Source organism: Mustela lutreola, chromosome 4 (genome assembly GCF_030435805.1).
Source record: "Mustela lutreola isolate mMusLut2 chromosome 4, mMusLut2.pri, whole genome shotgun sequence".
Taxonomy (NCBI): domain Eukaryota; kingdom Metazoa; phylum Chordata; class Mammalia; order Carnivora; family Mustelidae; genus Mustela; species Mustela lutreola.
Genome location: NC_081293.1, coordinates 186,778,493 through 186,805,523, shown reverse-complemented (window position 1 = coordinate 186,805,523; position 27,031 = coordinate 186,778,493). Strand labels below are relative to the sequence as shown.

At 42.9% G+C, this 27,031-nt stretch overlaps 1 protein-coding gene across 4 annotated transcripts in view; it reads left to right on the top strand.

Moving 5' to 3' along the window:
* DGKI (diacylglycerol kinase iota) overlaps positions 1-27,031 on the top strand; it is a 436,523-nt gene that overhangs the window by 211,189 nt on the left and 198,303 nt on the right. For 2 of the 4 annotated variants that reach the window (XM_059171956.1, XM_059171953.1), the window contains exons 7-10: positions 3,816-3,887; positions 7,198-7,314; positions 16,703-16,777; positions 17,313-17,411. In XM_059171956.1, coding sequence (XP_059027939.1) covers positions 3,816-3,887; positions 7,198-7,314; positions 16,703-16,777; positions 17,313-17,411 — 363 coding nt within the window. The remainder of the gene's footprint in view (positions 1-3,815; positions 3,888-7,197; positions 7,315-16,702; positions 16,778-17,312; positions 17,412-27,031) is intronic. The other 2 variants (XM_059171955.1, XM_059171954.1) reach the window with 2 other exon arrangements.

The window sequence follows — 27,031 nt, the reverse complement described above, 5'->3', positions numbered from 1 at the left end:
TCAAGTCAGATCCAAAGCATCTGACCTCACATCCCTATTTTGCTCTTTGATAGTGATGAGCAAAATAGACCTTAAAAATCAGAGTCAGCTGAAATTCAGTAAGGGCATCTGTCAGTACCATAATATTAGATTTGGGCCAGCATTTAAAAATGGGTAATTAGGAATCTGGCTCTTTTTGCTGTGCTGAGATCCCGGCCAAAATCTCTCCATTGCAGGTGGTCTGTGGGAACCGGGTTCATGAAGATTTTGATGTGGTTCTATTTATGTCTCTATGTTAGACAATAACCCCCAAGCCATGGCTGCTGTGATTCTGCCAGGATAGCCTCCAAAACAAAGCATGGACCTCATTTCCAAGGGACCCACCACAATTCAGTATTAGCACAGTGCCCAGAGCCCTAGTTGTGGATGGCCTCGTTGTTTGTGTCTGCTATCAGTGTGGCCGTCGGGACAACAGGGGACTCACTGACTGTTTCTCCCTGAAGCCAGAAGGCCAATATTCAGTAGAGAGATGGGGCTAATCCACTTTGTACCATCAAATAGAGTATCTCCAGTTTTCTTCGTCGCCGGAGGGCGTTACTGGCAGGTGGTGGTTCCTAGGTTTGTGTTGTTCCTAGGTTTGTGTTGTTAGCTCTTAGCAATAAAAGTATTCCTTCATTTCTATTTACTGGGTAAAGATCTCTGCAATACGCTGCCTCATTTGATATTTAAAACTGTTTTGTGGTATAGGAGAAGTTTGTAGTTTTAGTCTCATTTTCAGGTGAAGGGAGACATTGGAAGGGTTAAGTGATGTGCCTCAGATCACCAGGCCAATAATTAGAAGATCCAAGAACTCTTCCCAGCTTGGGGATCTCTTCATCAGCTTCTGTTTGATCTGCAGTCACCTGCTATAGAAACTGCTAGGACAGGGGCTGTGTGATGGCATCCAGGACTCTGTTCACCAGTACACCAGACCCAGCAACAGTCAGACTTCTAGTTGTAGCTACTGCTGTGACGTCACCAATTCTGCCATACTGATTGTTAGCCGTGCAGCACGTCAACGTCACAGACGTCAGATGCTATGTGTGAAAGAGTGGTAGGCATTCTAGATGATGGCTTGAGGATAACAGGGAAAAAAATGGGCAAAAACATGGAAATGAATGGAGCATGTTGGAAATATAATTAAATCCATCCTACTAAACATAAGAATTTACAATAGTGAGGGGATGAGAGACTGATGTCCAAAAGTTGGGGAGGTTATGGATGGGTCTGAATGCCAGTAGGAATAGTTGATTCTCTAATCTTGAAAGTAGTTCTTTGGGTGTTTTGAGATAGACAGTGATATGTAAGCCGTGGCATTTTCCCTGGTGGCTGTGCCCAGGAGAGAATGAAGAACACAGGGGAAAACAGACTGTCCAGGAGAAAGAAGTTAGTCAATGGAGCAAACGTCCCGATGCAAAGTGACCCATCAGTGGAGCTTGATGGCTGCTGGCTGGGAGGAGGGGGCGGGGGAGACCTTGTCCTGCCGCCAGCGCTGGCCTGGGGGTTCCTGCGCAGACACTGCCCCTGCTTCAGTTTACTTGCTCTTGGCTACAGCTTCCTTCCTCACACAGCCACAAATTGTTCTGTGGCTCTAAAAAGCAGCTTTATTCATCTCTCTTTCACCCAGGCCGTCAAGAGTGGCCTGAGAGATGATGGCAAGCTTGGCAGACACCTCCCATGTGAATTCATTCCTTCATACTTGGTGCTGTCTTATACCACATTGACTCCTATTGAATCTGATTGTACCGCCTTGAATTGAAAGGACCTGCCTTTGGCCCTCTGACTTTGTGTCCTCTGTGTGAGCCGTTTCTGTCGGGGAGTCCTCACTTTCGGTGCTGGGGGATGTGTGGGTTGTTGCTGGCCACACAGCCGTGAACGAACAGCCCACCAACCCTCATAATTTCGTCCATGTGTGTTTTACAAACAGTGCGTCCTTTCCTTGGAAAGTGACAGTACTGTTTGGGGAGAGGTGAGCCTGTTAGGGTCCCCAAGATCACCTGTTTTGAAGATTCTCTAGGATTCCTTCTAGAACTCTGTAAACATTACAGCTGTGATACATTACAATGAAAGGCCGCAAAGCAAAATCAGCAAAGGGGGTAGGAACATGGGGCAAAGTCTGGAGGAAACCAGGTGCAACCTTCTGAAAGTCCTCTCCTAACAAAGCCACACAGGATGTGCTTCATTCCTCTGATATGAGTGGTGACAGCACATGTGAAATATTGTCTACCGGTCTCATTAGAGGGCCAGTGCTCAGACTTTTTATGGGGGGGGGGGCTGTTTATGTAAGTACCTTCTGCATGACACATTCCCAAATCCAAGACTCAAAAGGAAAGCAGTGTTCAGCATAAACCACATTGTTTGTACCCACATTTTAGGTGCAATGAGCCACTCTTAACTGAGTGGGAATCGGGGCACCCTCTTGAAATCCAAGTTTCTAGATGCCAGCCAAGGGCCAACCTTGTAAGCAGGCCTTGTAAGGAGAGCGGTGTCTAGCCTGTTGGATTCACTCCTGTGGACTTGGAATGATTGTTAGCACTTCAGTTGCTGACAAATGGGTTTTTGATGGAGAAGTGTTTCAAAATCCTGGGGAGTCTTATGTTAAGTCATGTTTCTGGAAGTGAGATTTGAGTTTGGGACAAAAGAAAAGGATTTCAGGAGCAATCATGGAGCCCAGAGGGCTGAAAGTGATCCTGGTCTTCTGTCATATGCAGGAGATGAGAGCAGCAGGTGGAGAACATGAATGGGTTTTAGGAACCCAAGAGAAGGGAAAGGATCAACATGGAGGAAGTGCTCCTTAGTGTAATGCTGCAGATGGGTAGGAGTTTGGGGCACTGAAAAAAAAGTGCCATTGCGAAGTTTTATAATAATGTGTAAATCGATCTTTTTTCTTAAAACGATCTGTATACGTTAAAGCAAGACTTTTTCAGCCAGCACCTTAAAAACTTCCCTGCCCATTGCATCTTTCTCTTTTCTTTCAATCACTTTACAAAATCCCTATTTCAATTGTTTTGAGGTCATTGTCTTGCATTAGTTTATTTGGGTTTAGATGTCACAGGCAGATAGAAATGGATGATCTTTGGGAAAGCTAAACAAAATTCTTTGAGCATTACTGCCTCCTTCTCTCTGGTAATTATTTGAGGACAGCAGCTGCCAAAAAGCATCTCATCCATTCTTGATGGAAAAGTAATTCTGTTTATTCATTTAAGAGGACTGTGTTTGCTATTCCATTAATCTCATTGCTGCTTGCTAGTGAAGAATGAAAATTGAAAGCTGCTTGTTTTGAGTCCCGAGAGGATGGTGAAAGTGTTTGAATTTCCTATGACACTCTTGGACTCTTCCCAGACCTTGACTTCTAGGTCTTAGCTCTGATACTTAATTTTTCTCTTTGTGGGTTCTCAGATATTAACATTGTGCAGCCCCTCGGAGATGGGTTGGCCATTATTACAAAGAACCACATGACCCAATAGTGGCTTTTCCTTCACTTGTAATAAAAACCTATCTGAACCATGTTTATTTGGGGAAAAGAAACAACTCTTTTTGTGGTTGACTTTGAGTAGTTAGTGGCACAGCAAATACTGGTACCTCCTCTTACACTCAAGGTGAATCAGGAATGGGACATTCTTGGATGACAGAGGGTGGTGGACATAAGTGCTGAATGTGGTATTTGCAGTCCCTTGAGTCACCTTGAGTGGTGGGGCCACTTTTGGCTTTACTCACTTCATTGGACTTCAGGAAGGCAAATGCGTGCAGTGATTGAAGTGGTTTTAAATTCTCTATCTCTTGTCCTAACATCCCAGGGCTTCCAGCAAAAATTCTCCTTCCACAGTAAAGAGATTGTGGCCATCAGCTGTTCCTGGTGCAAGCAGGCGGTAAGTTTGGGGACAAAATGAAAGAAAATGGGCTTCTGTTTTATCACAGCAGACTTACCTCATTACTTGAGTTACTGTCTACCAGTGGAAGGTTATTCTAATTTATGATTATTTCTCTCAAATAGGGCCCTTGAAGGAAGAAAGATTAAAACTATAGAACTGTAGTCTATATGACCTGGAAGAAACTATAGAGGTCAATTAACTTCTTCGTTTATATACACTGAAGCCTAGGATCAGAGACTGGGAAATCTTCCCCTGTTCTAACCCTGGGTCTAGAATCAAGGACTTCTTACTCCATAGACTGTATTTCTTCTGCTACTCTAGATTGTTGATAACTGCTTTATGGTTGGAAGTTGCAACATTAGGTATTCCCTGTAACACCAGAATCCAGCCATGTTGGTCCTTCTGTTTTTGATGTGGGTGACTGTCCTATGGGGTGGTGCTGGGGTAAGGAGTGATCTTGTACCCTTCTTTAGGCTTGGATACTGTTACAGCTGTATGTATGCTCATTGAAATATAACTCTTCTTTACATTTGAACATATATATTCAGTAGGATCCAATGATAGTTTCCCTATTTTTCTTTTATTTATCCTTTGTCCATTTTTTAACACCTCTGATCCAACCAGATGGTTCATTTTCTTGTTTGCTTATGCACCCGTTCTTTTCTTTAACCAGACAGTGCTAACTCATGGGTTGGCCGACTATGGCCCATAGACCAATCTGACTGCTGCCTGTTCGTATAAATAACATTTTATTGGAACACAGCCATGTCCATCCATTTATATATCTTCTGTGGCTTCTTTTGTGTTACAACAGCAGAGTTGAGTAGTTATATCAGGGAAAGGATGCCCCTCCCCCCCTTAAAGCTAAACTATTTACTATGTGGGCCGTTTATAGAAAAAGTCTGTGGACCCCTGCTCTGAACCCTCAGTTCACCTACTTTGTTGAGTGACCATATAATTGAGACATAGAATCTCCTCATTGCACAGGCAGCCTGAAAAGAAAGGGCTGTGGTGTTCCAGGTAAGTTAAGGGTTTACAGGAAGACTTTAGCCCTCTACACACATCAGATTTAACTAGCCAAACAAGCCCACAGGGCCAGAGCAGATCCGTTTAGTTGCAACGTAGAAAACTGACATTTTTGTAGGTCAAAACTTTTGCATTTGGGGAATTTTATAAAGTTTTGTAAAGTTGGACCTTATCTCTCTAGCTTAATTTCCCTAGGCCCCCACGAATCAGGAGAACCTACTGTCTCTAGGTAGTGCAGTGGCATTTCCTTTCAGTTATTTTTTTTTTAAGATTTTATTTATTTATTTGTCAGAGAGAGATCACAAGAGGCAGGCAGAGAGAGAGGGGGAAGCAGGCTCCCTGCTGAGCAGAGAGCCCGAGATGCAGGGCTCCATCCCAGGACCCTGGGATCATGACCTGAGCCAAAGGCAGAGGCTTTAATCCACTGAGCCACCCAGGCGCCCCTCCTTTCAGTTATTTTTTACACAAATTCTCTTTGTGCTTCTGTTCAAGAAGCTCACAAATGTAAAGTCCTTGAATGAAACTATACCATCAAGGCAGTATGTCCACCTGGAGAGAAAGAAGCTAGTTCCAGTTCTAGTTCTCCCTGACAGAGTCTGGGCTGCTGGTTTCCTTGATCTGGTGAAGCCCCACCTGTGGGAGAGCATCACTGGTAGTTCGAGCTCCAGTAGAAGGCATCTGCTCCACCACTGTAGCTACCAGGCTGTGGTGAGGTGGCTTATCCAGGGCCCATTAACTTGGGAACTCACTCCCATTTTACATGGCGCCCTTGTTCTCTTGTCATTAATTCATAGTCCAGTTGAATCACGTTGTAGGTGATTTTTCAAGAAGTAAAGATACGAAATATTTTAAGACAAATTACACTGGTGAAATATTTTAAGCCTATAGGTAATCCATTCTAGGGTATCTGATGTCCATAGGAATTTCTGCTGCAGGAAACAAAACCAAAAACTGGGTGCAAGAGCTGGATTTTGGGGGTTTAGGCTCTGACTGCACCTTGTAAAAGTTAGGCACTTTGGGACATAGCTCTCAGTCTATTTAGATTGGTGATTCCTCGGGTATACTTAGGTCATCTCAGAGAATTGGACCATTTTAGAAGTGCAGTGGGCATCCGTTTAGGGATTTATTTGAATTGCTGAAAGAAAATCAATTTTTGAAGAAGGTATTCAGAAAATATTTTCTAGTATATCATTGTTTGCAGATCACAAATAACTGGTCGTAGGGGAAATCACTAACTTATTTTGTATCCACACTTAATTAGTAATTTGCTACAGGACCATGTGAGGATAGGCAGAAATGAAGACAAACCCCCCCTGGGACATAATTGGGGTAGCCGTATTTGCCAAGTTTCCTGAGACAGTTCTAATTTGTGTTTGTTGTTCCAACATAATCATTAACAGTGTTCCCTTTCATTCTTAAAATCGTTCCCATTAAGATGACAAAGTATGGTTCCATTAAGTATAATACAGTAGAATCTGATGTTAAAGTTTTTAAAAAATCACTGATTAAAGCTTTAAGGCCCACAATTATTATATAATGTGGATTTTGTTTATTGGGAAAAAAACTGTTACCGCACATCGTTATTACTTTTCACACAAAAGATGATGGTCACTCAGTCCATGGGTATAGAGTTAAACCACTAATCTTGAGGTATTGTTATGATCATCAGTCTACATTTTCTTTCTTCTTTCAAAAACAGGAAGTGTTTTAGACTTACGGAGTGTAGTTAGGCTCATTATATTTTTTAAAAGCAGCCCCAGACAAACCCAGAGAGGCAATCTCTTTGTTACCTCTTGGATTAAGAACTCTCTAGAAGAGACCTCTTGCTTCTTTCCTGGGTTTCCTAAACGAGAAGGACTTCCTGGAATGGGTTTACACCTATGGTTAGAAAAAGGAGAGGCAGGTGGGAGAACCTTCCTCGCCTCCCCAGCATTATCCCACATCCAGTGTGTGACTGGTGCAGGTCGCGGGCAACAAAATTATATCCGGGGTTCGGATTAATAGACCTCTCCGAGACCTCCTTATGTAAATATCCTATTGAAAGCTTATAAAGTTTGAGCTGGCCTGGACCTACACGGCTGATTTCTTTATCAGTTTGTAAAGTGGGACGAGTTCCAAGTCGTCTGGTCTCGCGGTTCCGGGGCTGCCTGGGTGGTGCTAAGAAGCATGCGTCTTCACGTCTGTGAGCCTGGGGGGTGCCTGTGTGCGCATGCGCTCATTCCTTCTTGCTTTAGCGGTGCCCTTGGCCCAGGGTTGTTTATTGGCCTATTTTTCTCCTCAGTTTCACAATAAGGTGACCTGCTTCATGCTGCATCACATTGAGGAACCCTGCTCCCTGGGGGCTCATGCTGCTGTCATTGTCCCGCCCACCTGGATCATTAAGGTGAAGAAACCTCAGGTAACTTCTGGGCCCCTGGTGCTCCTGGGCCAGTGCGGAGAAAAAGGAACTGCTGCTTCTTGCTTTTCTTGCCCTGACTCTTTCTGGGGATCCGAAAATCTCTGCTCACTCGTCCCTACGGCCCCATGCTCAGCTTCCGCCAGTCCGTTCCATTTAGCCCATCACTGTACCACAGTGGGGCTCTCTCATGGAACCAGCCTCCCTTTCCTGAAGAGATCCAAGTTCCACAGCAGGAATGGTTCCTTCCCGTTCAGGTGCTAATGGTGTTCTCCTTGGGTGTTCTCCTGAGTTCATTAAATGCTAGTGGTGGGTGCAACTAACCCTTACACAACTCTCTTCTCTTCCAGCCTGGGCATCCCCAGGGACTGAATGTGAGGGCACACTGTACAGGCTTCATTGTTTGGTTGAGCTTGCCACCACTTCCAACCTGAACGGCAGACTGGGGGTCATGACCTTCCTAAGTACACAAGGCCCGCTCAGAGAGCAACACTCTTTTCTTAAGGCAAAGTAGAATTTATCCTCTTAATACCTAATCTCATTCTGTATTCAATTCTTGTTGTACATTCTGTCCTAGAGCGTCTCTGCGATGTTCCGGGAAACCTTAGTGGTTTCTCAACACGGTCGTAATCTTTGAGAGCAAAATACCTACCTTCGTACCGTACATCTTAGACCACGAGCTCCAAGTCATGGGATAGCAGACTCGTAGTGCTATGGTGGGGGCAGGGGGCAGAGGGAGAATGATAGCTGTCCTGGGGATGCAGCGACCTTAGGATATCCTGCTGAATGTAATATCTCTAAAAGATAAGGCAGTCCTACTTTATATGGTCTTCAGAATCATCATGCATTTTATTCTCACTGACTCAGTGTTATTTAAAACACTGGCAGATCAAGGACACTGTTTTGCTTTGTGTTTTTACATAGCATTCAGCTTCTGTTGATGAGTAACATTTAGTAATATCTTTCCTAGTTACGGTCCGCCAAAGCCTTTGGGAAATCTCTTCCAGAGGCAGGTGCACTATCTGTACATTAAAAAATGGGGAGCCTAGCTTTTTCATCTTATGTCTTCGAGTTGTTAAATGAGTGGCCCAAGGTGTTAGCAAGTGTAGTACTACGTTTGAAATTCAGGTAACGATTTCTAATTTACTGTTAATTTCAAATCTCTAACCTTTTTACTTCTCTGGTTCCTCAACCCCTAAAATTCAGTACTCTAAGAGTTTTATATTAAATATTCAGTTAAATCAACATGTTTTCATTGAAAACCCTGATGGTATTAAGAAAGCTCCTAGTCATCGTGATGTAATGCGTGATCCACTCTGAAGAACGGTGTGGTTTTCTTAAGGAGAGATCAGGGAGAGCCTCATGAAGTAGGTGAGTTATATTCTACCTCTCTAAAGATGGGTGGGATTTAGACGGATGGAGAAGACAGGAAGTAGCAGGCAGGAGAATGGCATGAGCAAGGCTGCTGTGTCCAAAATTGTACTCCTGAGGCTGTGAGACTAGTTTATATTGCATGGGTGGTGGTATACTTCTGTGATGTTCCTTTCAAAGGAACAGGTGTCAGATTGTTCAATCTTTTTTTTTTTTTTTTAAGATATTATTTATTTATTTGACAGATCACAAGTAGGCAGAGAGGCAGGCAGAGAGAGAGGGGGAAGCAGACTGCCAACTGAGCAGAGAGCCCAATGTGGGGCTCGATCCCAGGAACCTGAGATCACGACCCAAGCTGAAGGCAGAGGCTTTAACCCACTGAGCCACCTGGCGCCCCAGGTTGTTCACTCTTAGTTTTAAGACTAATCAGTGAGTTTTGGAGCTATGCTTCTAATCCATCTATCCTAAAGTAGTCCATCAGCCTTTCACCATTTTATCCATTGAAGATTATTACCTAAATCTATTATATTAGGGGGTTACCAAGAGGTGGTTTTTCTAGATTTTACTCTTCTTTATTCTCCTGCTGGTAATAAGAGAACTAAAAAATAAAGCTAATACATGACAGATGCTTGAGTATTTCTGTTTATTTGAAAATTTTTAGAATAATAAGTTGGCATCTTAGCAATGTTATTGGTTAACTAAGGGTGGTGGTGGTGGTGGTTTTCAGAGAGTATCATTATGAATTATCAACTTCATGTGATATAGAAAATACATGATATTTCAATCCATCGACATCATTTTTAAAATATTTATATTGTTCTATCTTCGACCAGTTAGACCGCCTTCCAGAAAGCTCTTGTCTCCATTTTTCCTGAGCCATGCGAGTTTTGATGCCTTCCTTGGTGTCAGGAATCATGCCACGTCCCAGGAAGAGCGTGGGAAGAGCACAACTTACGCATTTCCTGCCCTTACCTGGAAGCAGCCATTTCTCTGAGGAGTCTTGGTTACTTCTAAGGATGGATGGTATTATGGTTCACAGTCTGGAGGCTAAAGTCCAGATTGTTCTCATCACACCCTTTCTTATTGTCCTTCTTTGATTCAGAAAAGTATAATAATAGGAGTAAGAAAAACTAACACGTATTGAATGCTCACTAACACGGTGAGCATTCACAACCAGAAAGGGAAACGAGGAAGAGGGTCCTGCAGAACAGGGAGAGACCTGTCATAGCAGAGTTTCATCAAGAAAAATGGGAAGAAAAATAGGGCAGTCATCAATGTTGAATTCTGTAGGCATTAAAACATAACAAGGATTGAGAAGAATCTTTGTGTTTGGCTCTGGATCATCGATGACCATCAGAACATGATTTTATATGTATTAGGAAATATTTTAAGTACTTTACATTCAGTATCTCATTTTACTATTAAGTAACCTCTGAGACAGGTATCCTATTCCCACGTTGTAGCCAAGGAAAATGAGAGCTGAAGTCAAATAAATTACCTGGGGCCACATAGTTATTGAATAGTTTGAAGTGACATTAGGAATTGTGATTCTGGAAACAGAGCTCTTAATGATACGTCCTGCTGCCTTCCTGTCTTACTGTTGCAAGGCTTGCTGAGTCACACATCTTTAAAATTTTTGTAGTCCTTCCTCCTATGGGTCCCCAAAAGAAGTAATTTAATCAATTAACTAAATTCCATTTGAAAGCCAGTGTATGGTGAGCGTGGGGGACAATACTGTGGTTGAGAATTCTAGCTTATGAGCCAGACTGCCTAGATTCATAAACTTGCTCTGCTGTTTAATGACTTGCATAATCTCAAGCATTTAAACTCTTCAACTTCTCATCTGCAAAGTGTAAATAATAATTAGTACCCAATTACTGGGTTTTCATGAGGACTAATGGGCTAAAAAATAAAAATAAAGCACATAAAACAGCACCTAGCTCATTATAAAACTCAGATGTTAGCTCTTGTTATTTTCCTTGTTGAGTACAGGGTATCAAATGAAGTTCTACATCAACCGATGAAAAATAACAGAAGTTATTGTCCCCTGGGCCATTTGTATTACACTGAGAGAAGAAAGGAAGAGAGGGATTCTTACGGGGAAAGAGGCAGAGTGGGGACCACAGCCTAGTATCTGGTGTGCTCTCAAGTGCACCTTGAGATGCCACTGTAACTGTTGGATGTCACACAGCAGTGGGATTGTGTGTTCACTAGCATGATCCTTATCCCATGGCCCGAGAGTTAATTCAGCTACTGAACTGAGGAACTGAAGAAGACACGGTGAGCATTCACAACCAGAAAGGGAAAGGAGGAAGAGGGTCCTGCAGAACAGGGAGAGACCTATCGTAGCACAGAGTTTCATCATGAAAAATGGCGAGAAAGTAGGGCAGTCATCACTGTTAAATTCTGTAGGCCTTAAAAAATAACAAGGATTGAGAAGGGTCTTTGCGTTTGGCTCTAGATCATTGATGACCGTCAGAACTCTAGTTTGTAGAGTGTGGGTGGCAAGTTGTTAGTGAGGGTGTAGAAGCAGTGAGATTAAAGAATTCACTGGAGACATTAAGAAATGCTAAAAAAAAGAATTTGGAAATTAGATGGAGAACAGCAGAACAGTAGCAAAATGTTTTTCCTACTTGTAGAATTTATTTATTTTTTTTTTCTGTGTATTTCTGAATGTGAGGACGTGGCTCAAAAACAAGAAGATATTGTTAACTGAATGAAGTAGACATTTAACTCCATTCACAGAGGCCATTATATGCAGCGGGAGGTCCACAGATGAAACAGATGTTCATCTGATGTCCACAAAGAGTATCCTCCCTAGGCGAGAAAATTGATACAACTAAATCTCTGGGCCGGGAGTTTTGGATTCTGGAAAGGGAATTCAGCCACATGTAAATCCGTAATGAAAAAGAATGATCTTCAGGTATCTGGAAGGTTTGCCGTGGTTGTCAGCGTGCATCTTTTAGGACAGATATACACAGTGTGGTGAAAGGAAGTCCCGGAGGTGGGGTGAACCAGCCGTGGTCTGTGAGAGTCCAATACGGCTAAGGCCTTGAGTGGTAAGTGTGACCCGAGATGTAGCAACAGGGTAAAATATGAGGAACTGCGTGACTTTGATTGTGGAGATCACTGCAGGCTAAACAGAAAACGCTGTGTATGCTTGGTCTTGAAGGATGCGAGGGGCCTCACTGGGAAGACAGATGAAGAAGGACAGCCCAAGCTTACAGAACATTCTGGAAACTGCTGTGAAGGTGCATCCCCAGATATGGTCAGCTTTATTTGTGATGCTTGTGTCTAAAACATGACTCTAGAGAGAAAGAAACCTACTTGAGAGCATCATGGTCGGAAAAGCAGATTGTAAAGAGGTGGAATTAAGTCATGTATTTTCTATATCAGTTAAAAGATGGCTGGTTCTGAGTAGACCATGGTTCTGGGACCAGCTGTGTGACGCTCGCGTGGTAAGGAGAACGAGGGTGGGTCCGGATGATTTGCTGGGTTTCATCACCAAGTTATTTGGAGAGACCTAGAACATAAAAGATTATGGAATTTAGATGATAGTCCAGAATTAAAAGGACCAAATTTTAAGAATCAAGCACAAATCTGTTCATGCATTTAAAGGCAAAGTTATATTTAATGTTACAGATTTCAGTGTTTCTGCTCTGGACTGAAAATGTTAGAGGATAATATTTTGACTGTATGAACAAGTTGAAGATGTTGAAATACTAGTGCGAGCGTTTGGAGCTAAAGGAGAAAGACTCATGATATGTGAATGTTTGTGGGGTCGAGTTATAGGAGACTAGAGGTGTGTGTTGTTAATAAATGACATCATTCTGCACATAATACTTTAAAACTTGCCTTTCCTACTTAAAAAAAATATTGGGGGAGAATTCTGTATTAATACATCTAGATTTAACTACCTTTAAAACTGCTATATATGTTCCATACTATAAATAGATTACAATTTATACGATTTGTTTAGCCAATTCCCTACTGGTGGAGATTTATATAGTATCTCATGGTTGACTTATAAAAAATGCTGCCATCAGCTCCTTCCTAGCCCATATGAGCTCTCTCCATGTTAGTCCTTATTCTTTATGATTAGATAATGTGAAAATGCTCGGACCCAGGACATGTAATAGCTAGGATCAACCATATCTCTCAAAAATTGCTCTAGCCATTTCCTTTGGTCAGTTCGAAAGGTTAGGCAATCCTTGCTGTGATTTAACCAATTATGCCTGAGAAATGGCAGAGACCCTGTCCTTATCTTTTGGAAGTAGTTGATTTCTCTGCTCGCCTATCCTCAGGACAACTTTTGTCCTGGCGGGGCAGCGAGAGCAGGCAGCACAAGAACGCTCACTAGTAAGAGGAAGTCCATGCCTCTTCACATGCCCGTCAGAGTGTTTTCCGGTATGCGATGAGGGAAGGCTTCATTTGGGATGACGAAGTGTGAGATATCTTCTCTTTAGAGCTGTTGTTATAACCAGTCCTTTGCGATCCCATAACTTGGGAAAAGCCTTAAAGGATATTAGGAATTGGTTAAGTTTTATTCCCAGTTGAGTGATTTACCCAATGAGCATCCTTTTTTTTTTTTTTTTAAATAGCCCAGGAAGGGATCCTGACTACGATACAGACTTTGTTCATTGGATTATTTCTGTAAAGTGGTACTGTCCCAATACCTGGTCCAAAAAACCCAAAAGGCCTTTATCTATTCTTAGGACTTGAACACAACAGTGGGCACAGAATGTATGGGGGACAAATGCTGTTAGAGTCTGAAACATACAAAAATCCATACGAGGGGACAACGTTGTACTGTTGGGCTGGTGTTCAACTTGCCAGCAAACCTTCTAGATGGCAGAGTTAGCCACCCTTGATAACAGGGATATTTCTGTTGTAGAACACAGCACACGTAGTATGAATGGTTTCTTGAATGATACTGCAGCACGTCTACAAAACAGCTTCTTGGAATAATTTTTATGTTCTTGAAAAGCAGGCTATTTTAACTCTCACAACAAGACTGACCCAGGCAGGGTGAGCAATTTCTTAGATGAGCCAGACTGGCTGACTCGTCTTGTCATGGCTGAAACACAAGCCGGCTCGGCTTCCCCATCCATCTGTTCCCCACTGGATGGCGATGCCTTTTAGAAGAAGTTCAGTGTTGAGATTGAGATACATATTTACACGTGAACAGAAGGAAGCCCTGGGAATTTGGAGGTCTTCTGTGAAATCCCATACTGCTTATCTTTTGCTATCTGTCCATAGGGATGTAAGCTTACTCCGAGCTCACACAGAAGCTTCCAGGGACTGTAAGTCAACCTCTGTGCTTCATCTGGGCCCCCTCCTTGTTCTGTGAGATGAGGAGGACCTCACATGCACTTGGCTCCGTGAGGCTCGGAAGCCTTGTATTTGCTCTGTGTGGAAAAGGCCATCATGTATGTCTGTTCCCTGTTAGAGTTGAGGTCCTTGCCTGCTCTGTTTTCAGACCTCAAGCCTTCTCTGGATGTGTTTTTCTAACTCTGTTTCCCAAACATCCTTGATCAGCAGAGTCGCCTGAAGAGCTGTGATTTCTGGGATCAGACGAGGTTCGGGAATGATCTTAGCCTGATCCATTAGACTTCTCTCTCAGAGCGTAGTTACTGAGTGCTGCCAGGAACAGAGGCCTGTCGTGTATTCCTGAAAGCACTTGGCTCCCTGCGTTGCTCTTGGCCATAAATGAACTAAAGCAACAGGGAAGTTAGGAGACGAGCATTCACTTCCGAAAGATCCTTTCCGAAACCAGGAAGGACTCAGTAAGTGTTGTGAGTTACAATACTGACTCATTTCAACAATGACTTGAGCACACACTGTTGGCCGGGCATCAGTGCTTGGTGCTGGGGATATACAGCCGTGAACGAGGCGACTAATATTTATGGAAGCGCTTATCACGGGCCGAGACCAAGCTAACTACTTCATTTACCTTTTCTCCTTTTAACTTCACAACTGTCCTGTGAGGTAGGTATTGTCACCTTCATTTTTAAGTTAAGAAACTGTTATTTCAAAAGCTCGCCTGACTTGGCCAAGGTCACAGATCTTGTAATTGGAAGACCCAGAATTAGCACCTCGTGTGTCCAGTTCCATGGCTCCAGCTCCTTATCCCATTGAAATGATGCTTCAGTGCCTTATGTATGTCTCCCCACTTTTCCCTTTGACTTCAGAGGTTCTCAGCTCTGGCTACCCACTGGAATTGCCTGGGGAGTTTTAAAAAGCATCTTGGCCTGGGCTTCACGCCAAACAAAGAATATTTGGGGGTCCACAGATCCACATTGTTGAAAGAACTCTGGGTGAGGCCAACATGCCGTGATGGGTTGAAAACCACTCAGTATCATTAATTGCCATCCTGAGAGTTTCCAGCATTCTTCTTGGGACACTTGGCTGACGAAGTGTTTATGGCGCCCAGGTAGTTTTTCTTCCCTTTTAAACGAAGTAGTTAACATGTGGGAAATACTCTAATAATGCAAAAGTTTCCCCGAAGTGGAACATGGTAACAGATCCATTTAAAGAGGAATTCAGAAACGTGGAGAACTTTTTTGTAGGAGAGCTGTGATCTACAGTGAATGGTAAGAAATAACCTGGGGTCTAGAACACCCGTGAGCTCCTGAGATTCTGGGTCTCTCTCTTCTGGTGAGACTTGGAACCTGAAAACTCTTTTAATTGGTTGGAAGAAGAAAGCTTTGGGACAAATGATGGTTCAAGAAAGTTTCCTTCATCCTTGATGAGCACCGGCTACAGAGCAATGTATGTTTTAATGGTCCAAATGAAAGTAAACTCAGAAGTCAAATAGTTTCAATCTTGCTAATTTGAATGTGCTAATATATGTACTCGAGACTAAGGTATATTTTGAATGCAGTAAGAAGAAAATACCCAGGAACCTAAAAGAACAGATATCTAAATTTCTTGAAGCTATTTGAAAATCTTTATCTGCTCAAGCAATGCATGCGTCTATGCTTATATAAGCTTTTAAGTTAAGCCTTCTGTGTTTCAGGCTTTCAACACTTTGTTAAACATCTATGAGGTGATAGTAACATCTTGCCTTTGTGAAGATGGCAATCTAATTAATTATTGGCTCTCTACTAATTAAGCCAGTGAGTTGTGACTGTCCCCTAAGAGAGGTTCTTCTCAAAGCATCTGTATCACAATCTCAGAGTAAATGGTCAGTTGAAGTAATCACAAAGTTGTGGTCCATAAAACTCCTGGAAAGAGAAAAATGGGGAAAGTGAATTTGGGGTCCCTAGATTCCGCAGGTTGGAGGCATGTCTATGAGAAGAACAAATCAAGGCTACTGGGGGAGAGAAGGCTTTTCAAACCAATAGGTCTTTAGAGAAAGAGAGAGTGGTGATCGTCACTCTACTAACCTAAGTAATTTAAGGTGAGTCTTATCTCTGCATTTTAAAACCTAGCCCTCAGCACTGATAGGGTAGTTAGATCATCAAGTTCCCCAGGGTATCATGTTACCTTATGACTATAACTAGAAAGGTCATTACCGAAGTAAACAGAAAAAAGAAAGAAAGAAAGAAGAAAGGAAAGAAACAAAGAAACAAAGAGAACGAAAAGAAAAACATGAAAAATGGCCTCCTTTTTTACATTTCCACATAGGTGATCTCCATTGCAGGAGATGAACTTGAACTTGGTTGGGCGGGAGACGGACCTGGTTGGGCGGGAGACTGGAGCCCCTCAGAGAATTTGGGATTCTTCCATTTTTACTGGGAGGGTTGGCAGGTATAACTTGTGTTGTTATGTGAGTCCATGAGAGCCTCCAGGGTTCTAACTCGCTGCCTCTCCATGTGGTGGGGAGTCGGTCGCTCCCTCTGAAGCACTCGACTGGTTTCTGTCTGTGGCTTACCCATGAACAGTGGCTTGGAAGTGTCAAAGCATGAGAAGCATGCCGTGGACCAGCATGCGCTGCCCTCGTCTCCTCCATGGGTCTGCATGGCAAGCTCAGGCGCTGTCCGCCTCTGCACTCAGCGGTTGCCTTCTTTCCCTACAGAACTCGCTAAAGGCTTCGAATCGGAAAAAGAAGAGGACCAGCTTTAAAAGGAAAGCCAGTAAAAGAGGGACAGAAGTAAGTGTCTCGGGACTCCGTGCCCGTGAGCAGCTCCCTCCTCCTCACCGTAGCCCCTGTCTGATGTGATCTGGCCCAAGCTGCTTTTCCTCATAAACTTTTGGCCCCGGGTCTCTCCTTTACTGCGCTCACTCAAACCACCCGCTGGAATTCCTTTCAATTTCTGGAAAACGTGTACATGTATAGCTTCCTGTGACTTCAGGGTCCGAGGATTTGCACTCATCCGTGGAAATAGGATCCCAGGATGATGATGAAGAAATCCCATTTCTAGAATGCTCAGAGCATACAGAATAAAGAAAAAAAAAGTTCTCATTTTTGAGAACAAGGGCTTGTTCTCAAAGGCGAATTATAGCTTGAGGCCTTTCTTCTAAACTTTATACGGACTATCTTTTTAATAGTAAGCCCTGTGAAACAAGATGTAGCTTTTTTATTGGGGGGGGGGAATCAATCAAGGGTTAGTGGGGGGGGGGTACTGGTATTTTCTCCCTTCCATTGCTTTTGGGCTATGCACCCAAGTGTTGCTTTCTTCCTTTAGCAGGAAAACAAAGGTCGTCCTTTTGTGATAAAACCTATCTCTTCTCCTCTCATGAAACCATTGCTTGTGTTTGTGAACCCCAAGAGCGGAGGCAATCAGGTGAGTCATTTTTCATGAGTTTAACTTGGAAACCTCAGTGCTTTCTTGCAAACAGTTTCCAACACCAATTCAAATAGCAGCACCTTGAACCCCAAACATTGGAAGACAACCAGTTTCTCAGGGACAGGGTTAGAGATGCAGGGCATAGCCTTACTGCAGAGTTAGGCAAAACTGGAGGTCTATGATTTATCGCTCAGCTTCCAAGTAAGACTCTACCAGCAGCACTCCAAAAATGCTGACCTTTCCCTTACAGCTTTTCAAAAAAGATCATTCCAAAATCTCCCGGTTAATATGTTTCAGAGTTTCTTAACTCTTTGTTAGGAAGCTTTTTATGGACTTCTCTTCATGGTTTCCCCTTGTAAGTTAGACCTGACTACTTTCGTCCCTATCCTCAGAGCAAAACGAGAACAATGATTCACCATCCCCAGTGATCATTCACAACAAACGCCACCAATACTATCAAAAATATCACCTAAAGATTTCATTTGGTCCATGCCCAAATCTTGTGGCATAATTAATCACGGCCTCATTTGAGGAGAAAGTAATAGCCTGGGAACACTTACGTGTAATGACATACCTGAAGTGATACAGCTCTTTAAAGGACAGAATTTGTTCTAGAATCTAGGTCTTTGTCTCCTCATACGCTTCTCTTCCTACTCTGAGGCTTCTTATTGGTACTCTTCTTTGGCTTTGATTCTTCTCTGTCTTCCTGTGAGAATAAATATAAAATATTTTCTCTGTCCATTAAGTGCACATTTTTCATTTTGAGGTGAGATTCCTTGAAGTTTCACACTTTACAATTACCGATTTGAAACTGTCTCGTTAACTCCATGTAAGGAGGGGAGTCCTATAATTAGGATTGATGTTCTTCCTCCGAAGGATGCCGGGCATTTTTCCAGAAGGATTAATTACAATAAAGCTTCTCTTCAGAGAGCTTGTGATTTAAAGAAAATACTTTTACTCCATTTCTTTCTTTGCTTAAAAATTCTCGATAACGTTCTGGGTTAAAAATCTTTAACATTGAAGAAAACAGGGGAAAAAAATGTGCCATAAGTGAAAAATCTACTTTCAGAGTCCTTTTTTTAAGTTGGTGAGTGATGATCTTCATATTGTGATGATGGCGATCCTGAGACTGTCACTGGAGGGGCTTTTTGGAAGTGGGGTTCAGTGTGCCCTGAACCAGAGTCATTCCCTAGGTCTCGACTCCGCAGAGCCTCATGAGGGGTGGAGGTATATTTGGAGACCATGGAATCAGCAAAGCTAATGTAATGGACTCCATTGACTTTGACCACTTGAGTATCATGTGCTAATTTCCAATATATTTTACCATGAGAGTCATTCTAGAAGATGTACTCATTAAATCATAAGCCTTTTTTCCTCAAGCACTTAGAAACTTACAGGTTTCAGGAGCAGACAGGCCATTAAGATAGATCCCATTTTGTTGGGATCTCCAAATAAATTAGTAATGCCAGAGCTGATCCCACGCTGTTTCCTATTTCACTAACTAGAAAACAAGAAAGCTTAAGTAAACTTTCTAAGGGCATCTTGTTAATGACACTAAAGGGGCAAATGGGAAAAATAATTCAAACAACATTAACTATATGTGAGTTCTGAATTGAGTGGATCAAACCAAGATTGTTCTGGAATTTCAGAGTAGTGACTTGGGAGTGGTAAGAAACTGTTGTCATAGAAATGTCTGAATTGACAGTGGACCTACTTACTTATGCAGAGAGAGGAGGCTGGGGGAGCAGTGGCTCCTTTCCTTCTCACTCCCTGGCAAACTCCTATTCATCCTTTAAGGCTTGGAACCTTTTCCCAAAATGAGTCACCCTGTCCACTGTGCTCCCAGAGTCCTTGGCACAAACCTGTCTTTTGTGAATTGCAGCCTAAGTGCTCTGTGGGTGTTCTGCTAAGACAGAGGCTCCCTATCGCCTGGGGCAGCAACTTCCAACCTGTGATTTCTAGTGCATGGGCTCTAGAAGTGAACAAATAATCGTATAACAAGCAATGCGGGTTTTACAGCAAGTTATCTGGACAGCGGCTTTGTTACTGATGACAGTTCAGGAAAGGAAAGCATTATTCTGGAAAAGAAGTTGAGATGTGTTTGAGATACTGGATGTGACCGTGAGGTATTCAAATAAAAATGCCCAGGTATTAGAGACAAAAGACTTAAGGGATTTGCTCTCATTTTATGCATTTTGGCTTATGAGATTACTTCTAGAATATCTAGGATTCTCAGAAGTATGGCTAACCACACACACACAAAAAGAATAACTTTCTATTTCTATGTAAAATAGAGTTTTTACTAAGCCTAGCAAAGAGCATTGCTTCTGAGCACAGTGCAAAATGCTGAGGAAATTTTAAATGCATCCGGATACCTTTGTACGATGGCAATCATTCAAACTGATCTCCATCTACAGTCTTGGGAAGGGACCCCTTGATTCCCAGTTGTAATGAGTAGGGAAGGGCCGTGGTCACAGATGATCTAATTCCCCTCTTAGGGCCCACCTTTTCCTGTGCTGTGGCTGTCCTGTGCCTTTATCATTGCAGATGAGGGGAGATTCTGGGTGATGGGGAGACAGAGGGTGGACTGTGAAAGTTTCTCCCTCTTTGGCTCCCTTGAATCTTGTTTCCTCCATAATGTTGCCCCTCCCCCCAACCACTGAAACTTTGTTGGGATAAAGGATCAAAGGATGGCCCTGAAAACAGGGCAAGTGAACCCCAGGAAGGTGGCCCTGAGATTCTGCTTTTCTAGAAAAACCACACTGATTAGCGAGGGCTGATTAGAAACACTTCCCTGCTGTTGTTGTTCAAACCTGTGTTTTGCCTTTTAATGCCTGATTTATTTTACTTATCTCTTTGTAGATAGAAAGCACTCCCTCTTTCTTTCTTTTTTTTTTTTTTTTAGGACTTACTTATCACAGATTTTTTTTTTATAAATTTCTTTTCAGCATAACAGAATTCATTGTTTATGCACTACACCCAGTGCTCCATGCAGTACGTGCCCTCCTTAATACCCACCACCTGGCTCCCCCAACCTCCCACCCCGTCAAAACCCTCAGATTGTTTTTCAGATAAAAGCACTCCCTCTTTAAAGCGGAGGCTTCAAACTTTTACTTAAACTTGCTTGGGCGTCTCTTAACTAATTAACTAGACTCTGTCGCCATCTTCTGGCAAGAAAAATAACTACAGCTTTTCAGAAATGCAGTGTTTTGTGCAGAAATTTTCCTGTACATTGAGACGAACACATTTGGGACTGCCTCAATGTCCTTTGTAAACAATAATTTGTTTTAAACAGTTATTTCACAGTAATTGTCTCTGTTTTTCCATCACTTAAGGTGGAGGAGATAGTGGGAGTTCTGAAAGTTTTAGAGGTTGGCGGCGCTGGTGCTGGGGGAACAGGAACTGGAACCAGGGACTACAAGGGCAACTTTGAGTTTCTTTTCCTGTGGAAAAGATGTAATACCTGGGAGATAAAGTTTATACCTGCACAGTCCCCTCCTCTGTGTTTGAAAACCTAAGGACTCGAAAAATAGCCCCCCTCCCTTGGGTTACTTAACTTTCACTCTAACTTCAGAACTTAGTGTTTTTCATGATTTCCCTGACTCATTAGCATCTTTCTCCCTGAGTCTTATGTCGACACTCCTGACATCTTTCGATGTTTCCCGCTTTCCCACGATCTCTCCTGGTGGCTCCCGCTCAGGACTTCTTTTCCAGGGACTTAGGTTATATGTTCCGGGTTAAGCAGGTGTTCTGCCTGCTAGAGTGATTCTGCCTTGTCAGTCCTGACACCTGGGGGTCCGGACTCTGGCTTCTCACACTGTTCAACGTGAAATCCCCGGGAGGAAGGGCGGCATGAGTTGCATTCGATTTCCAGGGGCCTTATCAATAGGTGGCAAGAGGAAGGGGTTATCTATTTGTGGGCGCGTTGAGAGCTCACGCTGAGTCCAGCCCCATCACATGACTGGACCTGTGTACCGTCACCCCAGGACCACCCCTCCTCAGTCAGGGGCAAGTCACTCAAGGTGGGAGAGGGAGACAAAAATCAGTAACTTCAAATGTTTGAGTCCCCAGACTTTTTTTTTTTTTTTTAAGATTTTTCTTATTTATTTGACAGACAGATATCACATCACAAGTAGGCACAGAGGCGGGTGGAGAGAGAGGAGAAAGCAGGCTCCCCGCTGAGCAGAGAGCCCAACGTGGGGCTCGATCCCAGGACCCTGGAATCCTGACCTGAGCCGAAGGCAGAGGCTTTAACCCACTGAGCCACCCAGGCGCCCCAAGACTTTCTAAATACTTGAGCAAACAACCTCAGTGATATTGTGTGATGTACAAGCTGGGGATAAATCAAGAATCATGATGTTTGGGTATAATTTTAGGCTCCTAATGCTTAGAACAGGCTAGGAAGAGGGCAGAAGGGTAGTCAGCAGATGGTCACACATGTCGAAGTCCACGCCCAGGATCTTCTTGTCAAGCCAGCCTCAGCAGATGGAAGTAAATCAACAGACAATAAATCTTTTCCCCAGTTATAATACTGATGGAAGTGTGGGGGCAGCTGTCTTACTCCACTCAGGCTGCTCTAACCGAATACTGGATACTAGATGGTTTAATAGCAGGAATTTATTCCTTACAGTTCTGGGGGCTGGGAAGCCCACCATCAAGGCACCAGCACATATGGGAACTTCCCGGTTCCCGGAGCGCTGCCCTCTCCCTGTGTCCTCTTGCTGTGCTTCTTGTCCTCTTCACATGCCAGAAGCGATGAGGGAGCTCTTCGGGGTCCCTTTTATAAGGGCACTAATCCCATTCATGAGAGCTCCACTTCCGCCCAGGGCCGCATCTCCTTTGATAGGACGAGAGCCCACCTGGCTGTCTAGCTCCTTAGTTTCTAGCCGGACTGGGACATGACAATGTCAGTCTGGCTCCCCTGATTACAACACTCCAATGACTCTCATTCCCTGGAAAACAGAGCCTAAGCTCCTTAGCCATTTAACTGACAACTCCCCCAGTTTTGTCTCCCACCAACTCCCGCAGTTTTGTGTCCCAGCGCTCCTGCCTCACAGCGCAGAAGGTCACATCCCCACGGCTCTTTGTGTGCCTCCCTCTTTCTCTTCTCCACGTGTAAAGACATGGTTAGCCTTACGCGTCTTTCAGGAAGTAGTTCAGATGTCATCTACAGGATGCCTGCATCTAATCCCCAGAGGTGCACTCAGTGTACCTCCTCTGGCCTCCTACTTCTCGGTAGGCATCTCTGCCGAACCGTGACCCGTCTTCAGCTGATGCATTTATTTTGGATTTGGCTCTTTCTGAGCTCCCTGAGTGTACACGTGGGCACACAGTAGGGACCTAACATGTTTTTTAAGAAAATTAAGTATTCCTTTGGGGTTATTTGAACCCAGTTTGAAATAATTCTTTCAATTATTAATCTCTTCCTCCCACTAGCTTTTATCTTCCTTGGGACTTTCCTAGCAGCTTTTGCCACGATCTGGCGAATCCCTCTGGGACATAAACCAAGGCTTGCTCAGTAACCCACCAGCTTGTTTCAGGCTATGGAAGAGTTACAAGGCTTCAATGGAGACTGATAAGCTAGTGACGCAAATTCATTCTTAATTGACTCTCCATACCCCCCAAGCCATTATAGTATTTTCTTTAATGAATAATGCTAGAACTTCCTTTGTTTAATAATAGAGAGTAGAATCTTCCCTGTTTTGTCCATTTCTCTCTCTTCCCACCCAGTACTGTGTCTGGCACTTAGTAGGTGAATTGATGAATCCTGTTTACTTGCCTCTAGAACAATCTGCCTGTCCTCTGGGAAGTTCTTTTCTCTTCTCCCAGCCTGTTCCCCAACCCCTGGAGCCAGAAAGGACCTAGAAGTCCTAGCCTCAGCAATCAGACAACAAAAAGAAATTAAAGGCATCCAAATCGGCAAAGAAGAAGTCAAACTATCAATCTTTGCAGATGATATGATACTATATGTAGAAAACCCAAAAGACTCCACCCCAAAACTGCTAGAACTCACACAGGAATTCAGTAAAGTGTCAGGATATAAAATCAATGCACAGAAATCAGTTGCATTTCTTCACACCAACAAGTCAGAAGAAAGAGAAATTAAGGAGCCAATCCCATTTATAATTGCACCTGAAACCATAAGGACCTATTCTTCACTCCACAGGAATACCCAATCTCACAATATCTTAACAAACTCTATAGTCAGTGAGGTGACGTAGCTACAGCCATGTGTATGAGAACCCCCCAGAGTGTGTGAGAATTGACACGCATCCTGTTTTTTCCATTTAGAGAAAAGCAGAATACTGTTGGAAAAAATCTGAAGCTTTTTTCAAGAATAAAACAAAATAAACAAACCAAAAACGCCAAGTAACCTAAACTTGAGGTTGACAAAGGCCCAAGGCTGAAAGTTCTAGCCCATGGACCCTGCGCCTCCTTTCCTGCTCACTAGCCAGAGGACCTTAACAGGAAAGCAATGGAAGACGTTGTGCTCCACGTTCTTCAGACATTGTGTCTTTCTTTCCTCCTAAATCCTGATGAACTCTAAGCCAGTTTCATGTCCTTTATTTTTGTAATCCCAGGATTTAACCTCTTGGTTTGCTCTTTGCATGCCCATAGAGGGAGTGAAAGCAAAGACCAAAGGCAGGTGTAAGAAAGAAAGGGGGCAGGGAGGGAGAAAGAGCAGGAAGAGACAAACCAGCACAATAGCTTCCAAAAAGAAAATATGCAGCTTTTGGATTTGGCACGTGGCCAGTGACAGATACGAGCATGTTTGGGACTCGTTAGTGAACGCCACTTCTGTAAATGTCTTAGTCAGCTTAATCCTGTCAGTGAGAAAGAAATGACTCTTTTCCTGGTGAGTTAGCATTTCTCAAGCCCTTCCATTCTATGAAATGAATTACCTAAGCCCTCAAGGAGCTTATCCTAGAGGTCGCAGCAGAGCTGAGGGAACAGTCTTTCTTCAGTGAGTCAGACCTTTATTTTTCTCCAGGCGACATGGTGGATTTAAAACAATGCAGTACTTTTCAGATCCTTGCCAGTTTTGCTATTGCGTATGTTTTAGAAAGACTACTTTTAAAAGAAATAATTCTATCACACTCACACCTGAATGTGACCTCTGATTGGGTTGTCGTGTGTGGTTTTACACGTTATCCCTGCACAGCTCTGAGGGCGTTCTTAAAACAGGCTGCGGTGTCAGTGGGGCCTCTCAGACATGGTACGGTGCAAAACTTGCTAGCCTGAATTCCCCTTCCTCCAAAGGATAAATGTAGACCATTAGATGTTACCATGAATACACACTTCAGCAAAACCAAAATGGTTTGGTCATTCCAACCTTTTAGAGAAATTTTAGTTTAAGAAAAACCGCCTCTCAATGACTTTTACTTAATTTTTATTTTTTTAAGAAGGAAGTTTTTTTTTTTTTTTTAAGATTTTATTTATTTATTTGACAGAGATCATAAGTAGGCAGAGAGGCAGGCAGAGAGGTGGGGCGGGGGGGTGGGAAGCAGGCTCCCTGCCGAGCAGAGATCCCAATGCTGGGCTTGATCCCAGGACCCTGGGATCATGACCTGAGCCAAAGGCAGCGGCTTAACCCACTGAGCCGCGCAGGCACCCCCCTTTTACTTTATTTTGGAAAGGGGCTCATTACCTAGTATTGCAGGTGTTGTAGAAGCTGGAATTGAGATGAGCCCAGAAGTGGCCAGAAGTGGAAAGGAGTAATTAACATTAACCATTCCTATTCCTCTAGGGATTTAAAGCTGAAAGACTGATTTTCGAGCAAATCAGTGGGAAATTTTTTTTTTTTTTTTTGAACTGGTCACTAAAATGACTCTGGTCTACCAGTTAGGCGTCAAAGATTACTCGAGATAATCCCCAACTGACTTGATAGCAAGGCTCGGTATAGGAAGAGAGAGAATGACCCAGCATTTAGTTAGTATTATGTGTCCAGCTCTGTGTCTGAATTTTATAGGAAGCAAAATATGTCATGTGGTAAAATTGAAGGATTAGTTGTAATAATTAAGGATAGAATGTTATTCCTAAATTTATAGCAAGCACATGATAAAGCAGAACTTTTAAATTATAGGTTTGGTTGAAATGTGGAACAAAAGACCTGCATTGGCCCCTGTAACAACCGGCCTAACAATGTGGTAATTACAAGCTACACTTTAGCCCGCACAACCTCAAGTGTAATTTACTGAATAGATTAACAAGAAGCAACAAAGAAAGGGACTAACCTTCACAAAGGCCTATTTTGTGCCACATACTGGGTTAGATCCATAACTATTACTGATTCATTTAATTCTCATTATCCCCCTGGAAAGCAGATTTTGCCCTCCTATTTAATATGCTAGATTTCTGCAGGCTTTTAAGTGCTCACGATCACCTCATGAGAACACCCAAGTTATTACGGACTCAAATACCTTGCTCTCTCTGCTGTCCCAGAATGACTCTCGGATACAGCATAGTAGGTGTACAGACTTGGGAATATTTTAAGGGAGAGCACTCAGACTTGGGAATATTTTAAGCGAATAAAGGAACTGTAATTATAAGCGACATGCACTGCCCAACTGATCAAATGTTATTTGCTGCGGCTGATAATGACCTACAATGGGGCACCCTACGCAGTCTTAAAGCTCTTTTGATGCCGCTTAATGAAACGATCCTTCTTCATTTCTTCTTTGCTCAGTTCACGGTTAAGAAATGATCTCCAGAACTGCCTTGTGTTTTCCGTGATGATCAGTTCTCCAAATGCCAATTATAAATCACTTAAAACATTCCAAAAATGTTCATGTGAGAACTGTTTGACTTAGAGACATGGAAATTGAAACAAAGTCAAAGTAACTCAAAATAAGCTGTAACTAAGAAAGTCCCATGTGTCTATCCTAAATAATGAGGAGCCTGTAAGCCTTCGGCTTCAGGGTGCGCATGGGTGGCTCAGTGGGTTGAGCCTCTGCCTTCCGCTTGGGTCATGGTCTCAGGGTCCTGGGATCGAGCCCCACGTCCCTCTGCTCAGCGGGGAGCCTGTTTCCTCCTTTCTCTCTGCCTGCCTCTGCCTACTTGTGATCTCTGTCAAATAAATAAACAAAATCTTAAAAACAAAAAAGAGAAAGAAAGACTGACTTCAGTTAAGAGAAGTTATTTCAGTAAAATCATACTTAGCTCATACTATCTATATTCAAATTATGCAAAAGTCAAAGTAGTCTTCACAATGAAGTAAAAATTCATGTTAAATGACATGGACTGACTCATAAGTTGCTTACATGGGTTTTGATGTCAAGTGATGGGAAAACCAGTAGTTACTATTCAGTAAGCACTTAACTGCATGTCACACACTGTGACCACTCTGCTCCTCAAAACATGACTGCATTTAATCCTTGCGATAAGTCTGTGAAAGAGGTATTCTTATCTCCACATTAAAGAGAAGGAAGTTGGGCTCACTGAAATTGGAGAACTTGGCCAGCGTTAATGCAGTTGGACAAAAGCCCCATCTGGACATTCTACCTGCGTATCAATGGCCAAAGCCCGTGATTTTAACTACTACTTCATGCTGTTTATAATTAGGTGATATTTTACTTATGTCTTTTTTTTAATGAATATATAATGTATTATTTGTTTCA